At 51.6% G+C, this 27599-nt stretch overlaps 1 protein-coding gene across 2 annotated transcripts; it reads right to left on the reverse strand.

The window, feature by feature from the left end:
* Positions 1 to 1813: 1813 nt before the first annotated feature.
* On the reverse strand, positions 1814 to 27442 carry LOC144733043 (E3 ubiquitin/ISG15 ligase TRIM25-like). Of its 2 annotated transcripts, XM_078614776.1 has the most exons (6): positions 26812 to 27442; positions 26422 to 26517; positions 13147 to 13380; positions 10330 to 10352; positions 9783 to 9886; positions 1814 to 2502 (listed from the first exon to the last, which is right to left on the reverse strand). In XM_078614776.1, exons 1-6 carry the CDS (start codon positions 27367 to 27369, stop codon positions 2021 to 2023), a joined length of 1497 nt encoding a protein of 498 aa, XP_078470902.1. In that variant the 5' UTR covers positions 27370 to 27442; the 3' UTR covers positions 1814 to 2020. The 2 variants fall into 2 exon arrangements, with proteins under 2 accessions (XP_078470902.1, XP_078470903.1); XM_078614777.1 differs by lacking the exon at positions 13147 to 13380.
* Positions 27443 to 27599: the final 157 nt, after the last annotated feature.

The raw sequence follows: 27599 nt of genomic DNA on the forward strand, positions 1-27599 counted from the left end.
ACAACTGGTACGATATAATCATTGCGTCTCAAATCATCTATGCGGTTAGCTCTAAACAGTCTGAGACTCGAGGTTGGGTTCACACCGGATTGGTGTCTCACGTTCAGAAGGGGCGCCGTGGTGACTAGGTGCTGTTAACTCCCTCGCCTGGTATGGAGGAGGTCGTGGGTTGGATTCCGACCCTGACAGCTGCTGTATATTTGGAGTTTGCGGTGTCTCTTTCCCTGTAATACCACACAGTATCTGTGTGGTACTAATGCATGTTGAGACAATATTAGTCGTGTTGTAGTGTAAGGTAGATCTTCACTCGAGATATATGTCAAAGTCAAAAGACAGTTCCAATTTTTGTCATCAGAGGAAGGCGTTATCCCATGAATCGAAGGTTGTGACTGGAGGTCCAAAGATAATTTAAACGTTAAACAAAACAAACCTTTAATACTAAAAATATTGGTGGCGAAATCACTCCTACTAGGTTTTAAAATAGCTTCTCTCTCTCTTAGCCCTGTAAAATAAACCTAGTTTGTGTGGGTGGAGCAGTCCCTCGACCCCTGGTTCTAACAAAATTGTTTTAAGCGACGCTCAGCACACACCACGAGTAGTCCCCCCCCTAGTGATGCCATCCCATTCCCACCCCGGGTTTATCGCCCAACGCGCGAGTGACCGGGAGGGGACGGCGCGTGTCACACCACGTAGCGTCACGTGACGCATGTTCCCAGCACGCCCGCGGTGGAACTACGCCCTCTCGGCGTTGAGCGCCACGCGGCGTGCGGTGCGAGGGACGATGGCGACAGAGAGAACCTTGCCTCCCCCCGCCCCCCCACCAGTGCGCTAACCACTGCACCACCGCTCCACCCCACACTACGCACATACCCCTCTATACAATAAAGACAAATATACCCCGTGTAGCCTTAACAGACTGTTGGGGCAAGTGCTGTTAGTAGCGAGTAGCAACTATGAAGACCGGCACTGTGACACACGAGGGAGTGGGTAGGCAGCACCACGCCCAGAAATACACAAAGACACGCACAGACACAGTAACAAAGACACAAACACAATAACAAAAACACACAAAGACAAAGACATGCACAGACACAGTAACGCAGACACAAACACAATAACAAAGACACACAAAGGCATACACACCAACCCACTTACCCCAAGACAAAAATCCCCCATATAGCTTTAAAATAATGTTGAGTTAAGTGCTGTTAGTGAGTTTCACCTATGAAGGCCAGCCTGGGAGAGACCCGCCTTTCTATCCCCAGGGGTAATGTTTACTCATCGCACCAGGTAGTCATTTGAGGCTGAGTCGACCTAGGGGAGACCCAAGACCGATTCATATAATCACTATCAATGATGTTTGTAAACCGGTCATGGGCCTCCCCTAGGTCGACTAAGCCTGAAAAAAGAGTTCCTGGTACGGTGTGTAAACATCACCACTGGGGAGACAAAGGCGGCCGGGCGTGGTGTTGGCCACCCACCCCCTCGAGTGCTGTGCCGGGCTTCATAGGGGCAGTCCATAAATGACGTCACGCGATTTTGGACTATTTTTGACCCCCCCCCCCCCCCACTTCGTCTCACGGCGTCACAAAAAGTCAGCACCCCCTCAAATATGACGTCACAAAGCTCTGCCCCCCCCCCCCCCAAAAAAAAATTCTTCAAATCGCTTTAAGCTATTGTCATTGTAGTGCGTATTTAATGTGGCGCTGCACTCTGATATTGTAGGATAAAACATTTATTTAAAAGTTTTGCGCATTTCTCAAACCCCCCCCCCATAGTCATACATCGTCACAAATGTCTGACCCCCCCCCCCAGGTGCGTGACGTCATTTATGGACGACCCCATAGGTGCTCGCTAACAGCACTTGCCCCAACAGTCTGTTAAGGCTACACGGGGGATCTGTGTCTTTGTGTGCGTGAGTCTGTGCGTTGTGCGCAGCTCACACTCCGTGCTCTCAGGACGCACGACTCAGATCCACAATCCTCACTGAGCTACCATCACCCCACACCCACAGTGCGGGTTAGAGCGGTTGACTAAACGAGTGGTGGATGGAGTGCAACAGCTCCATGGAGTCCGCGCGGAAAAACGACAGCAGCCCCGCCTCCCAGTGCAGGTGACACCCGACTCTCTGGGGAGGATCCCTCACCGGCACTGAGGTCAATACACCACCATGACGCACGTAGCAGCTGTTTTTAGTTTTATATAAAACCCAGGATGAGTCGTTCTCTCCCAGGCTGCACTCTTTACCACTCCCTTTCCGTGTGATTGTCCCGTACGCGACGCCAACCTGACAGCACTCAGCCACACACCCCACGTCCACCTCCCAGTAGTGCTGACCCGACGAGAAGCTCTCGGAGCACAGGGCTTGTGGCCACCAGTCAAAGCGGTGTAGGTGATCAGGGCGACCCTGGGATTCAGCGGTCAACGTCACCGTCCTGAGGTCCGAGGAAATCTGGAGGTCGTTGTGGGCCGAGTTTGGGTCCACAGTCGGTGAGCGTCCGTCTGCAGTAACGATAATAACAGTAGTCGTGTAACAACAGCACAATTATAACAATAGCACTCGTGCACTAACACGCACGTACACTACAATAGAGCAATTCAAAATGAGCATTATTATACAACGTTGTAATGCGTAGCTATCGGTGTGATGACATGTAACGGGCACTTTGTGAATCCACTGCTGGCCCAGCAGCCTGTAGCACCTGCTAGGCAGGGTGGTGACTGCCCCGCCACGTGGCCCCGCAGCCTGTAGCACCTGCTTAGCAGGGTGGCGACTGCCCCACCACGTGGCCCCGCAGCCTGTAGCACCTGCTAAGCAGGGTGGTGGTGGCCACCCGTGCGAGCCCTGCCCAGGCCCAGCCCCTGCGGGGCTTTACGAGGTGCCAAGAGGTGCGGCATTCAGTGCGCTGGGGCTGCACGATTTGGGGAGAATCTCTAATTGCGATTTTTCTGAAAGAGATTGCGTTTGATTTGCGATTACATCTTTTTAAAGTCAAGCTTCAGTTCAATAATCACTGTGTAATAGATTTAAAACATGTGATGGAGCATTACCACACGATACCATAAAACTTTGAACTGCTCTATATATTCTAATGCAAGTGTAATAAATCTGCTCCAGACGAGACCGTGTCTTTTCTTTATTCGTTCCTCATTCACAGCTCCATCACACGCTGGTTTCCTCTTTTCCCCGTTACTCCATTCCCCGAGCGTGGCACCGCTGGTTGACGGTGTGTGTCGGAGACAGCCTCCGGCCCACCACGTGGTCGCTGGCGTGCCGGTGACACAGACGTGGTTCCCCCTCAGCTCCTCTCCACACTGACCCGGAGTTGTCTCTCTCCACCCCTTATAACACCTGGCCCACGTGATACTACGCAGCCAATCATCAGCCTTGCAACCTGGAACCTTCCAGATGTTGCCATGCAGCCACAGGCTACACCCCTGGCTCGACGTCCCATTGGCCACGAGCTGAGGACAGCAGAGCCTATCACTATGGCCCAGTTACCCCACAGGTGCATCTCTTCATATTACACAAGGATGAGAACTTAAATAACGTGAATTGCTTCCAACATGTATTTATTGACATGTTTTAATAGAAATAGAATAATTAAACATATAACAAATGTTAAGATAAATAAATAAAGTTATAACAATAAAAAATAAAAAATTCCAATAAGAAAGTAAAAGGACTTTTCAAATCGCAAAAAAATCGCAGCCTTTGCGATTTGCTAATCGCATTGTTTCAAATTGCGAATTCGATTTGAAATCGATTGATCGTTCAGCCCTACGGTGGCGGTAGTGCCCGTGGGAGGCAGTGGATCACAGCAGCAGTGGCATCGTGGATATCAACACCGCCGTAGCGTCTCTGTGTGTGGACAGCAAACACAAACATCTCCCGTGTGTCATCTTCACAGACTGTAGGAGCAAGTGGTGTTGGTGTGCACCTGTGAAGGCTGGCACGGCACACGAGGTGTGTGTGATAGTGTAATGATGTACACTCGTGTGTGTGTGTGATCGTGTAGTGATGTAAACTCGTGTGCGTGTGTGTAATAGTGTAGTGATGTACACTCGTGCGTGTGTGATAGTGTAGTGATTTACACTCTGTGTGTGTGTGATAGTCTAGTGACGTACACTCGTGTGTGTGTGATAGTCTAGTGATGTACACTCGTGTGTGTGTGTGTGTGATAATGTAGTGATGTACACTCGTGTGTGTGATAGTGTAGTGATGTACACTCTGTGTGTGTGATAGTCTAGTGATGTACACTCGTGTGTGTGATAGTCTAGTGATGTACACTCGTGTGTGTGTGTGATAGTGTAGTGATGTACACTCGTCTGTGTGTGTGATAGTGTAGTGATGTACACTCGTGTGTGTGATAGTGTAGTCATGTTCACTCGTATGTGTGTGTGTGATAGTGTAGTGATGTACACTCGTGTGTGTGTGATAGTGTAGTGATGTACACTCGTGTGTGTGTGTGAAAGTGTAGTGATGTCCACTGGTATGTTTGTGATAGTGTAGTGATGTACACTCGTGTGTGTGATAGTGTAGTGATGTACACTCGTGTGTGTGATGGTGTAGTGATGTACACCCGTGTGTGTGATAGTGTAGTGATGTACACTCGTGTGTGTGTGTGAAAGTGTAGTGATGTCCACTCGTATGTGTGTGATAGTGTAGTGATGTACACTCGTGTGTGTGGTAGTGTAGTGATGTACACTCGTGTGTGTGTGATAGTGTAGTGATGTACACTCGTGTGTGTGTGATAGTGTAGTGATGTACACTCGTGTGTGTGTGTGATAGTGTAGTGATGTACACTCGTGTGTGTGTGTGATAGTGTAGTGATGTACACTCGTGTGTGTGTGTGATAGTGTAGTGATGTACACTCGTGTGTGTGTGTGATAGTGTAGTGATGTACACTCGTGTGTGTGTGTGGTAGTGTAGTGATGTAAACTCGTGTGTGTGTGATAGTGTAGTGATGTACACTCGTGTGTGTATGTAATAGTATAGTGATGTACACTCGTGCCACGCCACCGGATCTCGCGGCAGCCATTTTGACGGGAACGCGCAGCGGGAAGGCCGCCATTTCCCCACACCCGCCAGCCACACAGCAGGACGTCCCTGCGCTGCATCGCCGACTCCCGTTTGTGCGCGAATTCACGGCATCTGGCGGAGATTGGGAGGCGTTTCAATGCCGCTTTTCCTGCACGGCACTCCACGCTGGCGTCGGCCTTCAAGTATATGGCCAACATCTACGACCCGCCGTCCAGTGTTCGGAACAGGTTCGTGGAACGATGGTTCGTGAAACCGAAGACGCCCCTCGCCTTCAGAAGCGCCCTTTTGTCGCTGGCTTAGGCAGCGTTCCCGAAACTGGAGGCGGCGGGCATCGACTCCCTGTTGATGGGACAGACTGTTGGGGATGGCGAAGGAGTTGAATGTCACCCTACCTGCTACGGAGGATGATGATCCAACGTCCCTCGTGATTGCACGGTGTATTCAGTCTCACCTCGGGTTGAGGAAACGCTCGGGCCTCGTGGCTTGTGCTGCACCGGCGGAAGGGCGTGACACTTCCGAGAAGGACGAGTCCGCCCCAGTTTGTGCCGCCGTGGCCAGCGCCGGATGTCGGAGGCACGCTGCCGAGTGCCATTGGAGACACGACCGGCCTCCACGTTACCTTCCCAGGGCCGGGCTCCACTCGCGGCGTCTGCTTCAATTGCTGGCGGCCCGGACACGTCGCTGTAGAGTGCCGGTCGCCGTGCCAGGGACGTTTTGGGCCGCCGTCCACATCTCCCCGTCCATCATCGCCTTCCAAGTGTTCTCAGGTGAGTCGCGGTGCACCACACATCTGGCCCTTGTTCCCACCTCACCCATCTTTTGATCGTGTTTATCCACGTACAGTTGTTATTCCTTCTCGTCGGGTTGCGCCGCGTGGAGGCTCCGCGGCGTCGGGTGAGAGTTGGCCTATCGGGCGTGACCAGTGGTCGCAGTTGGCCCGTCGAGTCGTGGCCGCAGCTGCCGGGTCATTCACGGTCGTCGGTACCATTCAGGGCATTGAAGTGTGGATCCTGGTTGACACCGGCGCCTCCGCCACCATGATTTCTGAGTTTTATTTTATTTTTATTTTAAACATTTTGCCGGCCCATTTCCATTTGTTGTGTCCCGTCTCCATTCCCTATTTCACGGCTAATGGGGGTTCGCTGGGAATTTTGGGACAGATAGTGGCGGAGGTATCCATTGGGGGCATTATGTTGCAAGGACTCCAGTGGGACTCCTGCCTGATATATATGGATGATGTCATTGTGTTCGGTCGCACGTTTGAGGAGCATCTTGGCCAACTGCGTGCTGTTTTTTTTTAAATGAGACAGGCTAATCTAAAATTCAAACCACAAAAGTGCCATTTACTACAAAAGTCGGTGCGGTACCTCTGCCATATCTTTAGTGAATCGGCAATCGCGACTGATCCCGATGAGACTGTGTGCGTGCGCATGTGGCCCACCCACAAGTCAGTGGGTGAGGTCCGCAGTTTTATCGGTTTCGATTCTTAATTCCGTCGCTTTGTGCCCGAGTTTGCCACCATTGCCAAGCCTCTCCACACTCTCACGGCAAAGGGGCAGAAGTTTCGGTGGAGTACGGAGGAAGAGGCCGCCTTTGTTACCCTCTGTGATGGCTTAGTGCGCGCCCCTCCCCTCCGGTACCCAAATTTTTCATTGCCGTTCATCCTGGACACGGATGCCAGCAATACGGGCATTGGTGCTGTGTTGTCATAATTGGTGAACGGCGTTGAAAGAGTGGTGGCGTATGGGAGCAGGGTGCTCTCGCCGGCCGAGCAGCGTTATTGTGTAATGCACCGAGAACTGCTCGCCATTGTATTTTTCGTACAACAGTATCTATATGGAAGAACTTTTGAGGTGTTATCCAACCATGCCGCCCTCCAATACGCTTTGCGTGTTGACCAACTGTCGGGACAGCTGTCGCGCTAGTTGGATATCCTTCAGGATTATTCATTCCGAGTTTCGCATCATAAGGGGACACGTCACACTAACGCCGACACATTGTCGCGACTTCATCCGGGCAGCCATTGTGCCTGTCTGTTGGGTTCGCTCCGCTGTAGGTCTCCGGACGCGCAGTCATCCTCTCCCATTGTTGCAGCGGTGTCGGTGCCTTCCCCTGATACCCCCGTCCCTTGTGATGCTGCCTTGGGGTTGTCCCACTCCGAGTGAGGGTGCCTCCAGGATGAGCACACTTCCGTCATAAGAATGAGCCGCCGTGTTGGGCTGTTTGGGGATAGCTCGGGCCGGCGAAGGGTTGCTCCCATGGTCCTGAAAGGGGGCTTGCTGATGTGTTGGGATGGCGGGCTGCAGCGTTAAAGCATCGTGGTGATTACATTCCTCAAAGGCAGGTATGTCGTGGCCGTTCATGAACGGCTGATACATTTTGGAATGCATTAAACGCTCGCCGCCCTTAAACTCGATTATTTTTGGCCCGGCATGGCAGCGGACATTGTGAATATCAACAAGGTTTGCGCGTAGTGTTCACGCCGAAAACCGCCGCCTATTAAATGCTGCCCGCCCTTGCAGTCGATTAAAGTGTCTCGCATTAATAAGCTTGTGGCTCTTGATATATACTACATTGTCACATTCACACACACAAGAGTGTACATCACTACACTATCACACACACACACACGAGTGTACATCACTACACTATCACACACATACACACGAGTGTGCATCACTACACTATCACACACACACACGAGTGTACATCACTACACTACCACACACACACACGTGTGTACATCACTACACTATCACACACACGAGTGTACATCACTACACTATCACACACACACGAGTGTACATCACTACACTACCACACACACACACGAGTGGACATCACTACACTATCACATACACGAGTGTACATCACTACACTATCACACACACACACAAGTGTACATCACTACACTAACACACGTGTGTACATCACTACACTATCACACACACGAGTGTACATCACTACACTATCACACACACACGAGTGTACATCACTACACTACCACACACACACACGAGTGGACATCACTACACTATCACATACACGAGTGTACATCACTACACTATCACACACACACAAGTGTACATCACTACACTATCACACACACGAGTGTACATCACTACACTATCACACACACACAAGTGTACATCACTACACTATCACACACACACACGAGTGCAACAGCGCCGTTGCCACGTGGTCCCGGCCCAAGCTCCTCCGTCGACGGCTCCCCGACGTCGAACTTGGCGACCAAGTTAGCTGCAGCTACCAGCAGCTCTTGCCACCTGACGATCCTCTGATGGTGACGGGTCTGCCGACCGCGCAGCGTTGCTCCACCGCCGGCGAAGCGTCGGCAGGGCTCTCCAGGGCTGCCATCCCCGGGGCTGTCGGCGGGATGAGGTTTACGTCGTCATCCTCTTCTCCCGTGGAATGCCTTGTAGGTTGCCTACGGCGTGTGAGCATCGCGCCTCACTCTAGATATATAAAACCCTAGTGTTTGCCACTTCTGACACCAAATGAAATGGTTCGATAGAGGCGCACATACTGAACTTGAGAGTCAACACTATTTGTTGTTAAACACAATGGGTAACTTTTAACATTTCACATAGGGTGGTGACCACCGACCTATCCTCGCTAACACACACTATCACTCGCTAACACTCACTAACACTGACACTCTGATACGACTAGCGTGGCCAAGCCAGGAGGGCTACTGGTTGGCCACGCTGACTTGAGGCTTGACTCTTCTTCTTCATGTAATGAGAGTGCGCCACCTACAATAGCCACCTACAGGATAACCGGGGGGTTATTGCAGATACGTGCTATGTTGTCTCACATCCAATCAGTAAGTGGGATCCCTTCTGGGTGAAAGGTAAATGGGCGGAGCTAGCGGAAAGCCTCGATAGACCTCTAGAAGGTTCCGAGAGGGGCATGGCTAGAGGCGTGGCTTAGCCCCGCCGAGAGGGATATAAGCAGAAGGAGCAGAGGACTCTGGGTCGTCGGTGTGAAGAGCCTGGGTCCCAACGTCATCACCACCTGTGCTACCACCATCAGCCACGTGGCGGCTCCACCAGCAGAGCCTCCCCTCTCTCCGACACGCCGTCAGCCAGCGGCGAGGCGGAGAGAGAGTGAGTGTCACTGCGGTGGGAGGCACGCGTGAGCCGCATCCTGAGAGCAAGAAAGAATCAGCTGCAAAAGAACGAGGGAGACACGTGCTGTACTGCAACTTAAGAATAAATATAAGGAAGAAGCTTGAACCATGTCGGAGACGTTTATTACATTCATGAGGCGTCTTCACGAGGTATCTTCATTCCGGACCCGAGCAGCCCCGCACCAGGTGCGGAGCCCGCTTATATGCGCCTTGGCGTATCTGGGCCACATCCCGGCCATGCCCACCTTCGAGAACTCTTGAGAAGGCTCTTCTTCTGACCACATGGCCCCCACGGTGCCCCCGGCCCCCACCTTGATCCGGTCACATGTCCAGCCGGGTTCATCCAGAGTGTCATGGCCTCACACAACCTCCGCGGTACTGACCCTTGGCCTTCAGACCCCCCAATCCGGCCGTGACGTCATTCCCGCATGCAGACGTAGTGACGTCATGTGTATGTCTGTGTGGACCCGCGCGGTAGTGACGCTCCCTTACATAGTGACGTCACGCGTGTGGTTGTAGGCCCACACGGTAGTGACGTTACAAGTCCCTACACATTCACAAGTGGAAAGAGTCCGTGTTACTCACACATGAATGGCAGCAGTTTGACCAGAGCTCCCTGCTGTGCGCTGATCGTGGCAATATCTTCTTTGCTGGGAGATGAGTGTGGAGCTTCCTTCTGAGCGCCTCTCCTTATGACACCAGAACCAGCAGTGACTCACACAGCCCGTGTCTTACACAGCATCATCACACATAGCATCATCACATGCAGCATCACCACACACAGCCAGTGTCCTACAAAGCATCATTACACACAGCATCATCATCACACACAGCATCATCACACATCATCGAGGTACACAGCATAATCACAATCAGAATCATGACACACAGCATAATCGCACACAGCATCATCACAAAAAATAATCACACAGCATCATAACACAAAGCATCACACGCAGAATCATCTTAACACACAGCATCATTACACACAGCATCATCACACAAAGCATCACACACATAATAATCTTAACACACAGCATCATTACACACAGCATCATCGCACACAGCATCATCATGTCCCACACACAGCGTCACCCAGTGTGTGAATATGTGCGAGTTCATGAGTCCATACCGGTTTGTCTCCTTCAGGTGAACCTGCAGGAGTCAGACACAGGGGGCGCGAGTCAGTTCATTTCGAGCCACGTTAAGGACACTGTTATTGGTAGACGCGATGAGGGTGCGCTCAGCCATTTGCGTATCCCAGTGTTGTTGGTTGTAATCAAGACAAAGCCGTGGACTCGTTTGGACTCGATGATTATCATCAGCAAGGTGTCACCTCTCAAACCATTGCCACAGGCAATATGCATACGTGGCACTTAACATCGAGTGGCAGTGATTGTGAACCAATATTCGAAATAATCATCCACCCAGAGCATTGCGTTACCTTTGTCAGTAGTTAGAAATTTTGGGACAATTTTTGGTGCCAGGGTAAAACTATGTGGCCTGGAGTCGGAGCCATTCCCAGTACACCTTAGTGTGCGACAGGGATGTCCTCTGGCTCCCAAATTATTTCACATCTATTTTGACCACGTAGCTCGGGAAGCCTTCAACAGCTGTACCAGGGGAATTTCCATCTGGTACAGATACAATGGGAGGCTGATCGATGCCCGGGTGCGGTCAAGGGATTGCTCCCTATTGCTCAACCATGTTATGTATGCCGATGATCTGGTAATTGCTGCTCACTCAGAGGAGGAGTTGGAGGCGCTGCTGGTGAACCTGGAGCTTGCCACTAAGAGGTGGGGTCTTACCATCAGTCCCACCAAAACTAAGCACCTGCCTGGGTATTTTGTACCATCGGACACTCCACCCCCACAACTCACAATTAGTGATAGGACAGGTGTGGAGAGAGTGGAGAGTTTTCCATACCTGGGCAGTGTGCTCATGACTGGCTCCGGTTTAACAGTAGAGGTCTCACTCCAAACCAGTCAAGCGGCATTATCTATTCATCGGTTGCGTAACGTTGTGTGGAAGCTACCTGGTCTGTCGCTCTGCACGAAGCTTCAGGTTTTCTCGGCCACAGTCATTCCCTCCCTTCTCTATGCTTGTGTAATATGAGGATATATCCGGCTCACTGACGTATCACAACTCGTCATGGTGATTGGCTCTGCCGGTCCTGGTTTACAGCCAATGGGGGGAAGCCTAGGGGCATGGCCCTGACGTGATGGAAAGGTAACAGCTATAAGGATTGGTTCTGCTGGCTTTGGCCACAGCCAATGGGGAGATGAGTCAGGGGCATGGCCCTGGGAGCTGACGAGGGAGCCTGGAAGATTCCATGCAGGCTAACGAGGATTGGCGGAAACGTACCACGTGACCCGGGTATTAAATAGGGGTGGAGACGGACGACACGTGGTCAGAACGGGAACGAACAGAGGAAGGGGGCCACGCGGGAGCGGGGCTCCGAGTTGCCACGTGGCAGTGCGTCTCTCTCTATATATCTGACCCTCTCACGCTGCCTATCAGCAGCGTGAAGTAAACTGTAATATAAGTTGAATAAAAGACGGTTTTCAGAAGTCGCCTCAACGAGCTTTATTACACTTGTGAAAAGTGGACTCTCGTAATGGAACATCTTCGTCGGTTAGAAACATTTAGGCTGGCCTACCTACGATCCATCCTGGGTTTAACCAGGCTGGATTGTGTGAGGAACTCACGAATCCTTGAAAGATTTGGACAAAGTCCCATCGATGAGCTCCTCCAGCAGGCAAGGCTGCGTTGGCTGGGTCATGTAGCCCGCATGCCCAGCCACCGCATGCCTAAACAGCTTTTGTGTCAGCCTGATCGAGGGGGCTAAACGGGCGCAGCACGGGCTAGAGAATAGATGAAGGGATGTCGTATAGGATGATGTGGAGCCAAGTGGACTTGCCGATGACTGGTACCAGCGGTGTCAAGATCGGCCTCTGTGGAGGAGGCTCGTGAAGGACGCTACTGGGCAGTTGGAGGCAGTCGCCCTCCAACAACAATGGAGGGTGGAGAAGCGACGCTTACAACAACGAGCGGGTGGCAAAAGTACCGCAAGTTGGCACAGTAGGGGGTACAGGTGGTGCATCAGCCAGTCATCTCAGTCAGTCGACCTGTGGCACCTGGGTCTGCCCCGTGACCTCCTGCTAGCGGGTATTCGACATTTCACGTGGCCTCAACGTGCACATAGCCTGGCACAAGCGTCGTGTTGACATCACCGCCACTTAGTGGTGAATGGCGGTTGTTGTGTCTGTCCGTGCACAAATGCCCCGTGTGTGTGTTTTTTGTAGCTTCCGTGTGCGTGTCTGTTTGTGTGTCTTTCATTTGTATGTGCCTCCCCCGTGTGTGAGTTTGTGTGTTCAATTGTAGTGACTCATTACGCCTCTTTCAACAAGCAAGACAGGATCAGGACTCGAGGTAAGTGAAAATGCAACGGATTTTTTTTTATTCATGTTACTTTATCTTATGTTTTATTTACTATACAGTTCATCTTCTTGGTTCTTTCGGTAAAGTCACGTAGAAGGGAAATAATAAAATAATAAACATTTAACATAATAAGGGAAATAATACAAATAAAACATAACATTTTATAATGTTTTATTTTTATTATTTTATTATTTCCCTTCTACGTGACTTTACCGAAAGAACCAAGAAGATGAATCCCTGCAGTCACGAAAGCTTTAAATCGAAAAATACTATACAGTTATTTTACAGTATTACTTGAAAATGTACAGTATTTATTCTTATTTATGAGTTTAACAATGCTTCAGTTTTTTATTGAACCAGAAAACATTTCATGACAGCAACTGTAATGGAATTCAAATAGGGTACATTGTTGTGTTCCGACTTATGAACTGTTCGACTTTGCGAACTGGCCTGGGAACTAGTTGTGTTCGTAAGTCGAGTACTAACCTTAGCTATGAAAGTGCTCTACCTGCAGGAACGTGAGCGAGTCCCTCTCCTCCTGCAGAGCGCGCAGGCGCGTGGCTGCTGCCTTTAAGTTGCTGATATCGTGCTCGTAATGAGCGATGTTCTCCTCGATCCGGGACAGCAGCTTGCCCCCCTTCACATCCACGTGATCCAGGGCCGTCTTCTCATCGTCATCCAGCATCGCCCTCATGCGGGCGAACTCGCCTGAGATACGAGCCTTGGTCTGAACCATGCAATCCTGCAAGGGTGTGTGATGGATGCTATCAATTCATATTTAATGCTATAAATACCAAAGTCACATTGTTTTCTGGCTACTCCAAACCAGTTTTGCCCTACCTCCACATTATGTCTCTGTACTCGCATCTCATTGAACAGGTCGATAACTTTTAAGTTTCTAGTTTCTTCACCTTCTTGGTTCTTTCGGTAAAGTCACGTGACTTTACCGAAAGAACCAAGAAGATGAATCCCTGCAGTCACGAAAGCTTTAAATCGAAATTTAGTTCCTTCACATTTATAATATGGTTAGTAAGATAAAACAGTTAAATTGAATTCCTCTGCGGAAATTAACACAGCATTAAGTGAAACTATTCAATTGTAAATCGAAAGATAATTTTCCATACGGTCCCATTATATGGCCTAAGATGCATTCCTAAAACAAATGTACTGACCCAAAACATACAAAAAGGCATTGTTCAATACAACTGAGATATTTTATGCACAAATATGGAGAAAATAACTGCTAATAACTTACTAAAATTACCTGTTATTAAAATTACCTCACGTTACTGGAATGTCCATTCCTCTCAGCATAGGCTGGCCTCTTTCCCCTCCCTCCACCGTTTAAAATCACTCTAGCTCAAGACTTCACACTTTGAGCTGCTGTACCTGGACCCAACCCTTTTGCTGTTACTTTTTGCATTTCCATTATGTTTTTTTATTCACTCGATCGAACAAAGATGGCCACTGCATCGCACGCTTTCAGGTGCACTTCTGTGGCCGTCTGGAACGTTCTTCCTTCCAATATTAGGAAGCCACTGGAGCTATGCATTTCTCCATCATCTAGATTGCAAACTCATTTCTATAGAACTGCTTTTTGTGTTCAGTTGTCTGAACCCCGCACCTCTGATTAGCACGATTGGCATACATGCAATTGTTTACTTCACCTCGCGCTCTTCTGTTCTCTAACCATTAATTAACCATTTTTTGGTGCAATACGCCTTTTGTTTATTTTGTTAATATTGTTAATATTTGTTTTTAATGATTTTTTTCCTCCTGTAGCTCTGATGCATTTTTTTGAAATGTCGCATGTCCCTACCCAACTATCAACTTGTATTGTTTTTGTTCTATGCTGATGCATCAAGGATTTCCCTTGCAAATTAACTGGGTAACTGGCAAAATGGGATTTTCTGTGTAACAATTAATATTCAGGGCCCTATCACTACGCATGGCAGTAAACACAGGATAGCTTCCTTTTCCTCGGACCAAACCTGGACATATTTCAGTCAGCCTAGATTTATCAAAGCTGTGCAGTATATTGTAATAAACTTCAACACAATACCACAATATTTCGTTACAAATAAATTCCTGCCACCTGAACACAGATGCCAATGGCTGGGCTGTCCAAGTCAAACCTGGGTAGTTGTCAACTCTAAGTGGAAGTGTAATGATTGGGGAGTTGCATGGTGAGTGAGATGTGTATATTTGGGAAATATGTAGTGAGTCACTTCTGAGACACTATTTGATGAGGCAACAACTTTATTCTACACTATATCTTACACACTGTTCACATACGGGATAACGATTTACGGGTCAGAACAGCCAACATGCTGTCTGACCCACGACCCCGGAGACGGAGACGTAGCACCTCGGGTACCATTCCACCTGTAGACAGCCCTGATTCAGCCTCAGGGCTTCCCTTTTATGCCCCTTAGCGTGGCCTAGCTCCGCCCTTGGCCACGCCCACTTCTGGAACCCTCTAGAAGTTCCTGGGCCATGCTCCCCGTGTCCCCTCGGTCATCTTTGCCCTACCTCCCTCACCCCGGCACATCACGTGCTTCGCCAGCCGGCCGGGTTGCCATGTCCCAACATGCCCCCCACCGCCAGCAGCCAGCACCCCGCCCCATAGTGGCCCACTACGTGGCATTGCCTGCTGTGCTGACTGCTACACCCACAATCCCTAATTCTACTGAACCTAGCGCTATGCGCAGTAGTGATCCATTCTATTTCCTACACATATACTGAATAAAAGCTGCTATATCTGTAATAAAGGACTCTCTCTCAGATGTCGATCTCCGTTGTCCTTTATTGGGTTCGTTGAATCTCGATACCACGGCGTCTCGCTCAGGCCCGCGTCCCGCTCGACGACCTCTCCACAGCCTCGGCTGCTCCGATATGCAGTCTCCCTGCTGCTCCAATATGCAATCCTTGCAGCCACACCGCTGCTCCACTATCTAGCGTCACTGCTGCCCCATACACAGCTAGCCTCTCACAGCCCCGTTAGCTCTCTCCGTCTCACACCGATGGCTGACGGTGTCGACGTCTCCCACCGCGTGGCGACCGCGCCACTCTCTCCGTCTTGCCCAGCGTGGCCTTCTTGTGTTTCACTCCGTCTTAACTCCCCCTTCCCCTTCCGGTTCTCTCCCTAAATCCTCTCACCCACGTGACCCTAACTCCACCCACTCCCCACGTGACCCAGACTCTGCCCCCCCTCAATCCTTGCTCGCATTACACGACCCCCCTCTAATGAAAACCCAGCCGTCCTCGGCTGCAATAATTACAATAAAATAATGCGAGCAATATTGGAACCATCTGGCATCACTGGACAACGGAGAATATAAGAACGATAACAAGAACAACAATAACAATCAATGAAAGGAAGGGATTTGGAATGCGTGCGGGTCGCCGGCCCGTCCCGAACAGGTGGCGGTTCCCCCACAGACCGAGAACGCGACGGGGTCTTAAGATCGACGGGAGTAAAACCGCCCGCCGCTGTTGGAGGCCCGTCAACGCCAAGGTCCCATTCCCCAGGAAGACCCAAGTCCGGGGTCTCTGGCAACCGTGTCTGTGGTGGGGTTGGAGGGGCAGCGGGGTCAAGTGGCCCCGTCGCCATGGTAGGCCCATCCAGAGCAGGATTCGCCACATCCACCTGCGTCACGGCCGGTTTGTCTGTAGAAGGCACGACAGGCGCGCTTGCAGAGTCAACAGGCAAGGGCAGAGGTGCGTCGGGTGCAACAGACACCAGCAAGGCAACATCAGGGGATGACGCATCCGTCCGCGGGACCACGTAGGGCTTCAATCTAGACGTATGAACGTACCAGCACCGCGATCCGAATGGAACCCATGCAGATTGCGGGTTAGGGACTTCAATAAGCTTAACCGGCCCCTGCTATGGTTTGTGAAGCTTAGGGGAGGTCCCCGGCCGCACTTGCGGGCAGTGCAGCCATGCCATGTCCCCTACTCGCCAGGGGCATGTACCGGTTGAGCGCCGGGCGCAACGCTCGTTTCGCGCCTGCGTCTTTGCAGTAGCCAATTGGGCCCCTCCCGTGCTTCGGCGACGCGTCGAACAGTGTCCTGAATATATTCGGGGAGAGGTTTAACAGGACCCTTCACCCCCGTACCCAACTGTACTTCCACCGGCGGCACATTCTCGCGGCCGTACATTAGAAAAAATGGAGAATACCCAGTGGACGCATGAGGCGTCATCCGATACGCGGAGAGTACTCCAGGTGTATGCAAGTCCCAATCAGCTTGTTTTTCGTCAACCGTGTGACATAGCATGGCCGACAGCGTCCGATTAAGGCGTTCCACCATGCCATCCATCTGCGGGTGGTAGGGAGACGTACGGACCTTCTTGGTTCCCAGCGCAGCGCACACCTCCGCCAACAAATTGGAAGAAAAATTTCGCCCCTGATCCATGAGCAGCCTCTCCGGCGCCCCCTTGTCCATCACATATCCAAATAGGAAGACGTCCGTGATAGATGCCGCCGACTGGTCGGGTAAATGCCAAGCCATCGGCCAGCGGGAAAGATATTCCACCCCGACCAGCAAATATTTATTACCCCTAGCGGATGGCAGGAAAGGTCCCAAAAAATCCAGCGCCACCAACTCGTTGATTCGAGACACTTGTATAGACTGCACCGGCGGCACGTAAGGGTTTTTAGGTGGCTTCCACCGGGCACACTCGGGACACGCCCGAATGTGTCCGACGACATCCGTCGTCATGCCGTGCCAGAAGTAGTCTCGCTGCAATGTTAACAAAGTCTTCTGCACCCCGAGATGTAATAAAGTGTCACCGTGCAGAGTCCGAATCAATTCGTACCGTAGCGACGACGGTACTACCAGACGCCAGCGGTAATGCAATCCCTCTCTCCACATGAGCAAACCATCCTGGAGAGCGGCCCCCGGCGTCCCACCGGACAGCAATCTCCCCGCTCCTTTCGCAGCCCAACTCCGTAAAGCCCCCAACGAGTCGTCAAGCAATTGTTCGCGAATCCATACCGAGCGCGGCAGGTTCAGAACCCCATCAGCCGGTCCTGGCCACACCGGAGCCCCAGGCACCTCGACAGCTGACACGACAGGCCGAGGGGGTAGCTGAACCAGCGTACACCTATTCGTACCCGACGTGCAAGCGCAAGGGGACCCCTGCGGTAATCTGGAGAGTGCGTCCGCATTCGCGTGACGCGACCCCTTCCGATATTGTATGTCGAAGGGAAATTCCTGCAGGGTCTCCAACCATCGTGCCAGTTAGCCAGATGGTTGGTCAACCCTCAGGGCATATTGCAGAGCCGCATGGTCCGTGCGCACAATAAATGACCGGCCGTAAAGATACGGCCGATATTGGCGGAGAAAATAGACAATAGCCAATAATTTGCGGCGAGCAACACAGTAGCGGGTTTCTGCCGGGGACTGTACACGGCTACCGTAGGCTACCACGCGTTTTACGCCGCCCTTGGACTGTGACAGAACGGCCCCAATCCCAGTGTCACTAGCGTCTGTATCCAGAATAAAAGGTCGATCAAAATCCGGATAGTCCAATGTCGGCGCCGTCGCCAACTGGTAGCGTAGGCCCTGAAACGCCGCTTCCTCCGGCGGACCCCAACTGAACCTCCGACCCTTACCCGTAAGGAGGTGCAAGGGCCTAGCGATCATAGCAAAGTTCGGGACGAACCTGCGATAGTATGAGGCAACCCCAGGAAGCGTCGTACGTCCCAAACCGAAGCCGGGGTTGGCCAGTTGCGGACGCACGCCGTCTTCTCCGGGTCCGTGGCCACCCCGTCCGCACTGACTATGTGTCCCAAATAACGCACGGATCGTTGCAGTAGGTGACACTTTTACAGTTTGAATTTTAAATTTGCGGAGCGCATCCTAGCAAAAACCGTCTCCAATCTCTGCAAATGTTCGTCAAATGTGCGGCTAAAGACGATGACATCGTCTAAATAAATCAAACATGTCTCCGACTGCAGACCCGTTAACACCAGTTCCATCAACCGCTGAAAAGTGGCGGGAGCCGCATTCAAGCCCATCGGAAGGCAATTAAACTGAAACAGTCCCTGCGGCGTACGAAAAGCCATCTTTTCCCTCGAGGACTCGTCAAGGGGAAGCTGCCAGAATCCCAAAGAGAGATTCAATGTTGAAAAAAACTTCGCCCCAGACAAGGCATCGAGGGAATCATCCATACGCGGAAGTGGGTACGCGTCTGCGACGGACACCTTATTCAATTTCCAAAAATCGACGCAAAATCGCAGTTTCCCATCCTTCTTCTTCACAACGACTACCGGCGCGCCCCATGGACTGTTAGACGGGGATATAATGTCAGCGGCTAGCAAGTCCTCCACTGCACCGCGAACTTGATCCCGCTCCGTCGGGCTCAACCGATGCGAGTTAAAACCGAATCGGAGCGGCATCCCCCATATCAATGTGGTGGGAAAGCAGAGAGGTGCGTCCGAAGTCAAAATCATCCGAGCTGAACACGTCGGAATAACTTAGCAACAGTGCGCAAAGCGCGGACCGTTGCTCTCTGGTCAGGGATGAATTCTCCCCGCATAACTCAGCAACCCAACGGTCATCCTGCCCCGTTGGCCCCGAAACCCCCCCTACCATGTCCCGGCGGACCCGGTTGTCATAGGTCGTGAACGCGGTCGTGGCGTGAGCCACAACCGTTCCGGCCGGGACACTGACATTCTCTGCACTCCCATTTAGCACCTGTAAGAATGGGGGCTGGCCCGGCCGGACAATTGTTTGTGCCCCAACCAGCGCCGAGCCGCCCGTTATAGCTGTGGACGGCAATAACAGAACCCCCGCCGCTCCCTCAATGCCAGGTACTGGCTTCCGATATCTCAACGGGATAAGCATCTGCGAACCAGGTGGAATGTCAACAGATACCTCGGACAGCGCCTGCACCTGGCAAACAGGGGCAGGCCGGCCCCATGGCGACGGTAGGAACAAAATTTTCCGCCCCCCTGATAATTCAATGTAGTTTTGATCAATCCTTATTTGAATTGGCATTTTTGCCAGGAAATCAGTCCCCAACAAACAGGGTACAGCGAGAGACCTAGAGATCAGCACGGTCCCTGAAGCTGACACCCCCCCAATGGATATGTTGGCGTCCACCTGGCCCACAATGCCCATACATCCCTCGTTTGCCGCTATGCATGAATCATAAACCGCTCGCACTCTCCCTGGCGGAATGCCCAAATGATGGAAAATGACATCCGAAATAATGGTCGCGGACGCACCGGAGTCCACCAAAATACGCACCTCGACCCCCTGAATAGAACCCGGTACCGTGGACGACCCCGTAGCGGCCGCAACTACCCTCCGTGCCAATCGGCGCCATTGCGACAGCGAGCGACACGGGTCAATCGGAGGCACCTTGTTATTAACGACACACGGACCGTGCGGCGATGGTGATGCATGAGGTGACAGGCCTTGCCGGGTGTCTGGTGCGCACCAACTTGCCTGTCCCGGTGGGTCTTTTCGCGCGACGTCCGTGGTCATTGCCTCCTGCTGGGGCGGCCCCGGAATGCGAGCCCAACAGTCCCTGGCGAAGTGGCCCTTACGGCCGCAGCGGAAACACTCCACGTCGTTCCAACGCGCGGCACCCCCCCTGTCCCGACGCTCCCGTGCCGGCGGCCCGGACCTCGGCCCCGTCCATCCCTGAGCAGGCCACTGGGTGGAGGCGGCCGTCAACTCCTGCGGACCCTTGTCGTCAGGAACGTAGATCGCCTTCGTAGGATCCCACCCCGTAGCACCGCCTTCAACGATGGCCCCCCCCGTCCAAGCTGACACCTGCTTCCAGCGTCGGAGATTAAATTAAGCGTCCAAGCACTTAGCCACAGCACGGGACGTCAATTTATCATGGCTGCACACCGGCATGGGGATCCCCAGGTCTCTAGATAATTCGAGCATCTTGCCCAACACGAGGGGCTCCAACAAATCGGGCTCCGTCTTGGGGTATGCCGCCATCGCCTGTTCCAGAACTGCGCCTCTGAAGGCCACCGGCGATTCATCAAGCGCCCGTTGGCGCTGAACAAATCTCCGATGGGCGTCGTCCGGAGGCTCGTACGCATCCGCCATCTCCTCGAAGACACCCTGCAGCGTCTTCTTCTTGTTGGCCTTCCATTTTCCATTTGGCGGAGCGTACGGCCACTTGAAAACGGCAGGCAAATGCGCTCCAATCGCCACCGATTGAGAATTCTTTGACCGTTGTTAAATGACGGCTGCGGGTTCTTGCTCCTCCGACCTCCTCCGATGGTGACACGCGCGGCAGCGACAGGATGGCGTCGCTCCGCAACGTGTGCAAGATGGCGGCTTCCCGCGGCGGAGGGCGCAAGATGGCGGCTTCCCGCCGTCCCTCCTCGGCCACGCCCAAGATGGCGTCTTCGTGCCGCGTGGTCGGGAGGGCTGATGGCGACGGCAAGGCCCCGGCCCGTTGTTCCCCCCCGGGCCTCCCCAAAGTCGTCACCGGCGTCACAAGGACGCACAATTGTGCCAACACCGTCTTCAGCGCCTCCAGTTGCGCTGCCACCTGTCGCCATCCGTCCTCAGCATCCAGTCACGCGGATGGGCCCACCGAGGCGGCCACGTCCTGCACGGCTGGAACCCCACTCGTCCCCGCTCCGCTTTCCTCCTCCATCGTGGGTAGCGCCACCGCTGGAGGGAGGTCGTCGTCGGAAGATGTTGCCGAAGATGGTGCAGGGACGGTCTTCCTCCTGAGCTGTTTTGACATGCCGTTTCACTTCTGACACCAATGTAATAAAGGACTCTCTCTCAGATGTCGATCTCCGTTGTCCTTTATTGGGTTCGTAGAATATCGATACCACGGCGTCTCCCTCAGGCCCGCGTCCCACTCGACGACCTCTCCACAGCCTCGGCTGCTCCGATATGCAGTCTCCCTGCTGCTCCAATATGCAATCCTTGCAGCCACACCGCTGCTCCGCTATCTAGCATCACTGCTGCCCCGTACACAGCTAGCCTCTCACAGCCCCGTTAGCTCTCTCCGTCTGAAACCGATGGCTGACGGTGTCGTCGTCTCCCACCGCGTGGCGACCGCGCCACTCTCTCCGTCTTGCCCAGCGTGGCCTCCTCGTGTTTCACTCCGTCTCAACTCCCCCTTCCCCTTCCGGTTCTCTCCCTAAATCCTCTCACCCACGTGACCCTAACTCTACCCACTCCCCACGTGACCCAGACTCCGCCCCCCCCTCAATCCTTGCTCGCATTGCATATCTATGCACTCCCAGAAGACTGTGGATGTTAGAAATATGTATTTTAGGTGGAGAGACAAATCTATAATGCAAAAATATCATCCGCTATTATATTTTCTTAGTTATATTCTCCACAAAAAATAAAATAATGATGGCTGAGTTGTGTATTATTATTTGGCATCGAACTACGACCAATATCTTCACGAGAAGGTCCTTGCCTATAAATATAGGGAAGTACACCAGCATTGACTACAGAAAGCCTGACTGATACTGAGACACTGGGTGTGGAAACCAGTCCAGAGCTTGCTTGTACTCATTCAATACTTTTGAAACGATGCACTCCCACGTCGTGGGGCTGATGGGATGTGTCAATTTCTCATGATTTTTATACAGAGGTAGATATTTGATGGGGATCTATTATCTGCTTATCTGTTTTTATTACTAATATTTTCCACAACACGGAGATGTTGTGTACATTATCACCAGCTGACTTGATGCCCTCTTTTACAATAGGATTTGCATGACATTGGATACTTGTAACCTTATCGTTGTGGTGGGGTTTGTGTGTTCCAATGACCCTCAGACCTATGTCGCCTGGAGTCTTGTGTTCCTGGTAGGGTATCCCTTGGTGAACAGGTCAGGGGGGAGGTTCCAGACAAATAATGGTCCATAAAAACATCACTTTATGAATGGTTAAAAATACAAAAATCAGAGAACCTCGCCCAGACAAGGTATACCAGGACAACCACATAGAGCCAGGCCTCGGTTTTGGTGTTTGCCGAGAAGAGCCTGGTGGGTGGGAGACCCACGTAACCCGGCTACGTGGTGCTGTCCTGTGGGCCTACCATCTGCAGGACGAAAGGTGAGGGGTGGGTGCGATACTAGTGTTGCGTGGTGCATGACGACTCGGAGGAAGATTTCCTTGTAAAGGCTTACGCCGGTTTATTAAACACAAAGGGTAACGCTCCACACCAGAGATAGGTATCCCTATACTCGGTCCTTCACTCAGACCTCAGGCTCTATCTGTCCCTAGCTCGGCTATCTCTAGGGCTCTCTCACTCGGGTCGGGACAGGGGCTCAACCAACACTGCCCGACCGAGAAGAGCAGCAATTCACGTAACCCTATCCGGCTCTTGCAGACTTCTATGAGCCCTACCCCTGGCGGTATCTTCGGCTCTCCTACTCGTAGAACTCGGACGGGGGATCAGCCAACACTGTCCGGTCACGAGCAGGAGAGACCTCCCTCAGACAATCACAATCTCCCACAACGACCCCGCTTTTGTCACGGGGGGTCCCCCTTAAGTATTCCCCATGACATGACATCATCGCGCCTCACCGCGCTCATGACGTCACGTCACCATACTATAGTGGATGAGAGAGTCGCCTCAATGAGACCTCGGCTCTCAGAAAAGACAACTCTGACTGTTGTCTGTGCATATGTACCAACAGCAATTGAGAGTATTCAGCCTTCTTGGAGATGATGGGTGCAGTGCTCAATCGTGCCGCCTACCGACTCCATAGTCTTACTGGGCGATGTCAATGCTCACGTGAAAAAAATATGGAGATACCTGGAGAGGCGTGATTAAGGGGAATGTCGCACCTGATCTGAACCCGAATAGTGAGATGTTACTGGGATTCTACAATAGTCACGGAATGTCAATAACAAACACCATGTTCGAACATGAGGATGCTGATGTGTACTTGGTACCAGCGCACCTTGGGCCGAAGGTCAATGATTAACTTTATAGTTGTATTATTGTACCTAAAGACATATTTAGTGGACATTCGGGTGAAGAAATAGGCAGAGCTGTTAACTGATCACTGGCTGGTGGTAAGTTAGAGCCGATGCTTGGGGCACTGACCAGATAGATGGGGAAGGCCCGAACGAATAGTGCAGCTTTTCTGGGAACGTCTGGTGGAAGACCCAATGCAGAAAAGATGATGGACATTGCGTCTGAGTGAACGATGTTTATGACCTCGATTGTGGATGCGACAGCGAAAAGCTGTTGTTGGAAGGCAGTTAGTGCCTGTGAAAGTGGCAAACGTAGGTCCCGCTGGTGGACACTAGTGGTGAGGGACGCTGTCAAGTTTAATAAGGAGACTTTTTCCGAGATATGCTCAAAAAAAGGTCTCCCGACTCGATTGAGAGATACCAGCTTGCCAAGAGGGTGGCAGTGGTAGCAATTGCTGAAGTGAAAGCCCGGACATGGGAGGCGCTTGGAGAGGCCATGGAGAGAGACTACTGGGCAGCTTCAAAGATCTTGTTGCAAACCATCAGACGCATTGCGTCGACGGGACATGGCCCAGGCTGTTCTCACTAACATTGAACTCAACTAAGCAGATAGCCAAGAGGTGTAAGGAACACTTTGATGAGCTCCTCAACCTGGTGAACATGCCCTCCTCTCAGAAGGTAGCCATGGAAACAGCTGGGGGGGTGGGATTCATCACGGCTTCGGACGTCACTGCGGCGGTCTAAGGCCTTCATAGCAGCAAAGCTGCTGGGGTGGACGAGATTCACCCAGAGTTGTTGAAAGCGCTGGACAGTATAGGAGTGTTGTGGTTAATAGGCCTCTTCAATGTTGCATGGAAGGCAAACTGGAGTCGTGGTTCCCATTTTTAAAAAAGGGGCTAGAGGGTGTGCTCCAACTACAGAAGTAAATCCAATGTTTGAGTGCTGGAAAGGAGGCTCCGGCCAGTTGGTTGATCCTCAGGTTCAGGATGAACAAGACGGATTGCGTCAGGGTCGTGGAACAATGGACCAGCTCTTTTCCTTCACACAGATATTTGAGGGGTCATGTAATTATGCTTCTCCAATCTACCTTTGCTTTATAAACTTGGAGAAAGCATATGACCGTGTTCCCTACAATGTCGTGTGGGTGGTGCTGTGGGAGTATGATGTACCAGAGCCGCTTTTGTGTGCTATCCAGTCCCTCTATTCCCAGAGTGAGAGCTGTGTCCAAATTCTTGGTGTCAAATCAAAGTTGTCCACACTGGGTGTTGGACTCCACCAAGGGTGTGTCTTGTCTCCACTCCTGTTTGTGATATGCATGGACAGGATATCAAGGCACAGTCGAAATATGGAGAGTATTCAGTACGGGGCATGGAGGTGCTTTTTGCAGATGACGTTATTCTCTTTTCCTCGTCAGTCCGTGATCTCCAGCGTGCACTTGAACGTTTTGATGCCGAATGTGAAGCGGCTGTGATGAGGATCAGCGCACCAAATCTAAGGTCATGGTTCACTCCTAGGAGATGGTGGAGTGTGCTCTCTAGGTAAAGAGGGAACAGCTACCCTTTCTAGAGGAGTTAAAGTACCTCGAAATTTCTTTCCCGAGTGATGGTAAGTGGGAGCGGGAGATCGACCGGTGGATCAGTGCGTCTTTCCAAGTGTTGCAGGCACTGTACCATTCCCTGGTAGTGAAGCAGGACTTGAGCTCTTGAACAAAGCTCTTGCTTTAGAGGTCGATCTATGTACCCACATTCACCTATTGTCATGAGCTTTGGGTAATGACTGAAAGGATGAGATTGCGGGTACAAGGGACCGAAATTAGGTTTCTCCACATGGTTGCTGGGCTCACTTTCCGTGTTCGGGTGAGAAGCTCGGTAATCCGAAAAAGCCTCAGAGTGGGGCCACTGCTTATCCAGATCGAGAGGAGCCAGTTGAGGTGGTTTGGGGACCTGTAGACTCCCCCTGGAACCCCGTAGACTCCCCCTGGAACTCTCCTGGGAATGTTTCACTGATTGAAGACTCTGGGGCTGACCCAGGACACGCTGGCGAGACTATGTCACTCGGCTGGCCTAGGAATGCCTGGGAATTTCCACAGGAAGTGCTAGAGTCTGTCACCATGGAAAGGTAGGTCTGGACCACCCTACTCAATATTCTGCTGTTGCGACCCTCACCAGGACAAGTGGATTGAGAAACGAACGAATGAACAAACTCATGCATGCGACAATGCAAACAGGCTCAGAGCGAAACCATTGATGACATATCCCTAGTAGACGCAATCACGTAATTATCATTGCCATTAAAATGTACGACACTCAAAGAGTGATTCACTAATATATCACGATTCGTTCACATTCAATTAAATTTTTTTAAAGTCATTGACTCTACATTGTGTTGTGTCTGCTTGACAGTTGAATGTGTGTCATGAGCGCAAAAGTGTTTTCCTGCATTCCCTACATGCTCTTGAAGCCGCATCTATTGTGTTTATTGTAGCATTTAATATACGGTTTCCAGTCGCATTTTATCATATTCACTCATTTAATGTATAATTTATAATTCAAAACAGTTCTTGCTCCATACTGTGTTATTTTATCTCACCTATTGCAAGTCATTCGAGTTATCCTGCGAAATACTTTGCAGTCTCACCAGATATGACTTTTTTTCCATAAACGTTGTATTTGTTTACATTTAAAGCACCCATAGCGATAATAATAATAGTTCAAAATCCTGCAGTTACTACACATTGATTCAAAGTAACAAAGTTTACTTGAGTCTATGAAGTTGTCCTCACAGGGAGAGTCACAGACTTCAAATAGGGTGGAGGTCATAGGGTATCAAAGTCCACGCATCGTACCTGCACGTCCTTGCGAGTGGCCTTCATCTGTCCCACGGACACCTCCGCCTTCTTCCTCTTCTCCTCCACTGCTCGCGTCTGCTCTCCGACTCCACTCTGTAAGAGACGAAGTCACCAAAGGGAGTCACTCCCTGAGCGACTCCCTCTCAGCACCACTACACACGGAGCTTTTCACAGTGATGGCCAGAAAGTCAGACCCGGCTGATTGAAAAAGTCTAAAAGGGCAAGGGATGGTGGAGAGAGAATCAACTCATGGTGATGTTCGTTGCATGAGATGTTTCCAGGAATCCCAGTGACACTGATTATTTACTTCCCATGTTGTTATAGCCAGTGACAGCTTTTATCAGCTCGAGTTGTATCTGAGTAGCTCTCACTCCTTGAGGGCCTCACCTTACGTGTCTCGTGCTCATCCTTGAGCGTGATGACCCGATGTCCTATGTGGTCTCCTGCGATGGTGCAGTCCCTGCACACGAGGCTCTCGTCCTGCTTACAGAAGAACCTGTAAAGGTCTCCATGCTGCTGGCAGTTTCGCTCCTCCAGGCTGACAATGGGAGCCACCAGGACGTGGTCCATCAATTTCGGGTTGTTCAGGTGAGGTTTCAGGTGGGACTCACAAAGGGACATCTCACACCTGAGGCAGGTCTTCACAACAGGAGTCTTCCTGTCATCACAGGCGTCACAGAAAACAACTGCAGCCATCCTCTCTGCAACTCTGAGCTGCTCCATCAGGTTGGCGAGCGCCACGTTTCTCTTCAGCTGGGGCCGCTCACGGAAGGCCGCTCGGCACTGCAGGCAGCTGAAGCTGCTAGCTCTCTCCCAGGCACCGTCCAGACACCGGAGGCAGAACGAGTGTCCGCAGCTCAGCGTGGAGGGGCAGTCAAACGTGCCCAGGCAGATGGGGCAGCTCAGCTCACTGTCTACACAATCACTGGGAAACGCGCTCGCCATGGCCCATGGCTTCACTCGGACTCAGTCGCTCGCCGCGGCACACGGAGGAGCTATCGCAGCAGCAGCTCACACAGCGGAGACGAACAAGGAAATGAACTTGACTTCACCTGCAGTGAAGTTATAAATACCTCGAGACACGCCCTTGAATGTTCCACACGGCGGCTGGGCTCACCTGTGTAGACGTGGCGTTACAGTCACGCACTGTGTTAGCTAAAATTACTTTTTGTATT

Source organism: Lampetra planeri, chromosome 45 (assembly GCF_965212315.1).
Source record: "Lampetra planeri chromosome 45, kcLamPlan1.2.h2, whole genome shotgun sequence".
NCBI lineage: Eukaryota > Metazoa > Chordata > Hyperoartia > Petromyzontiformes > Petromyzontidae > Lampetra > Lampetra planeri.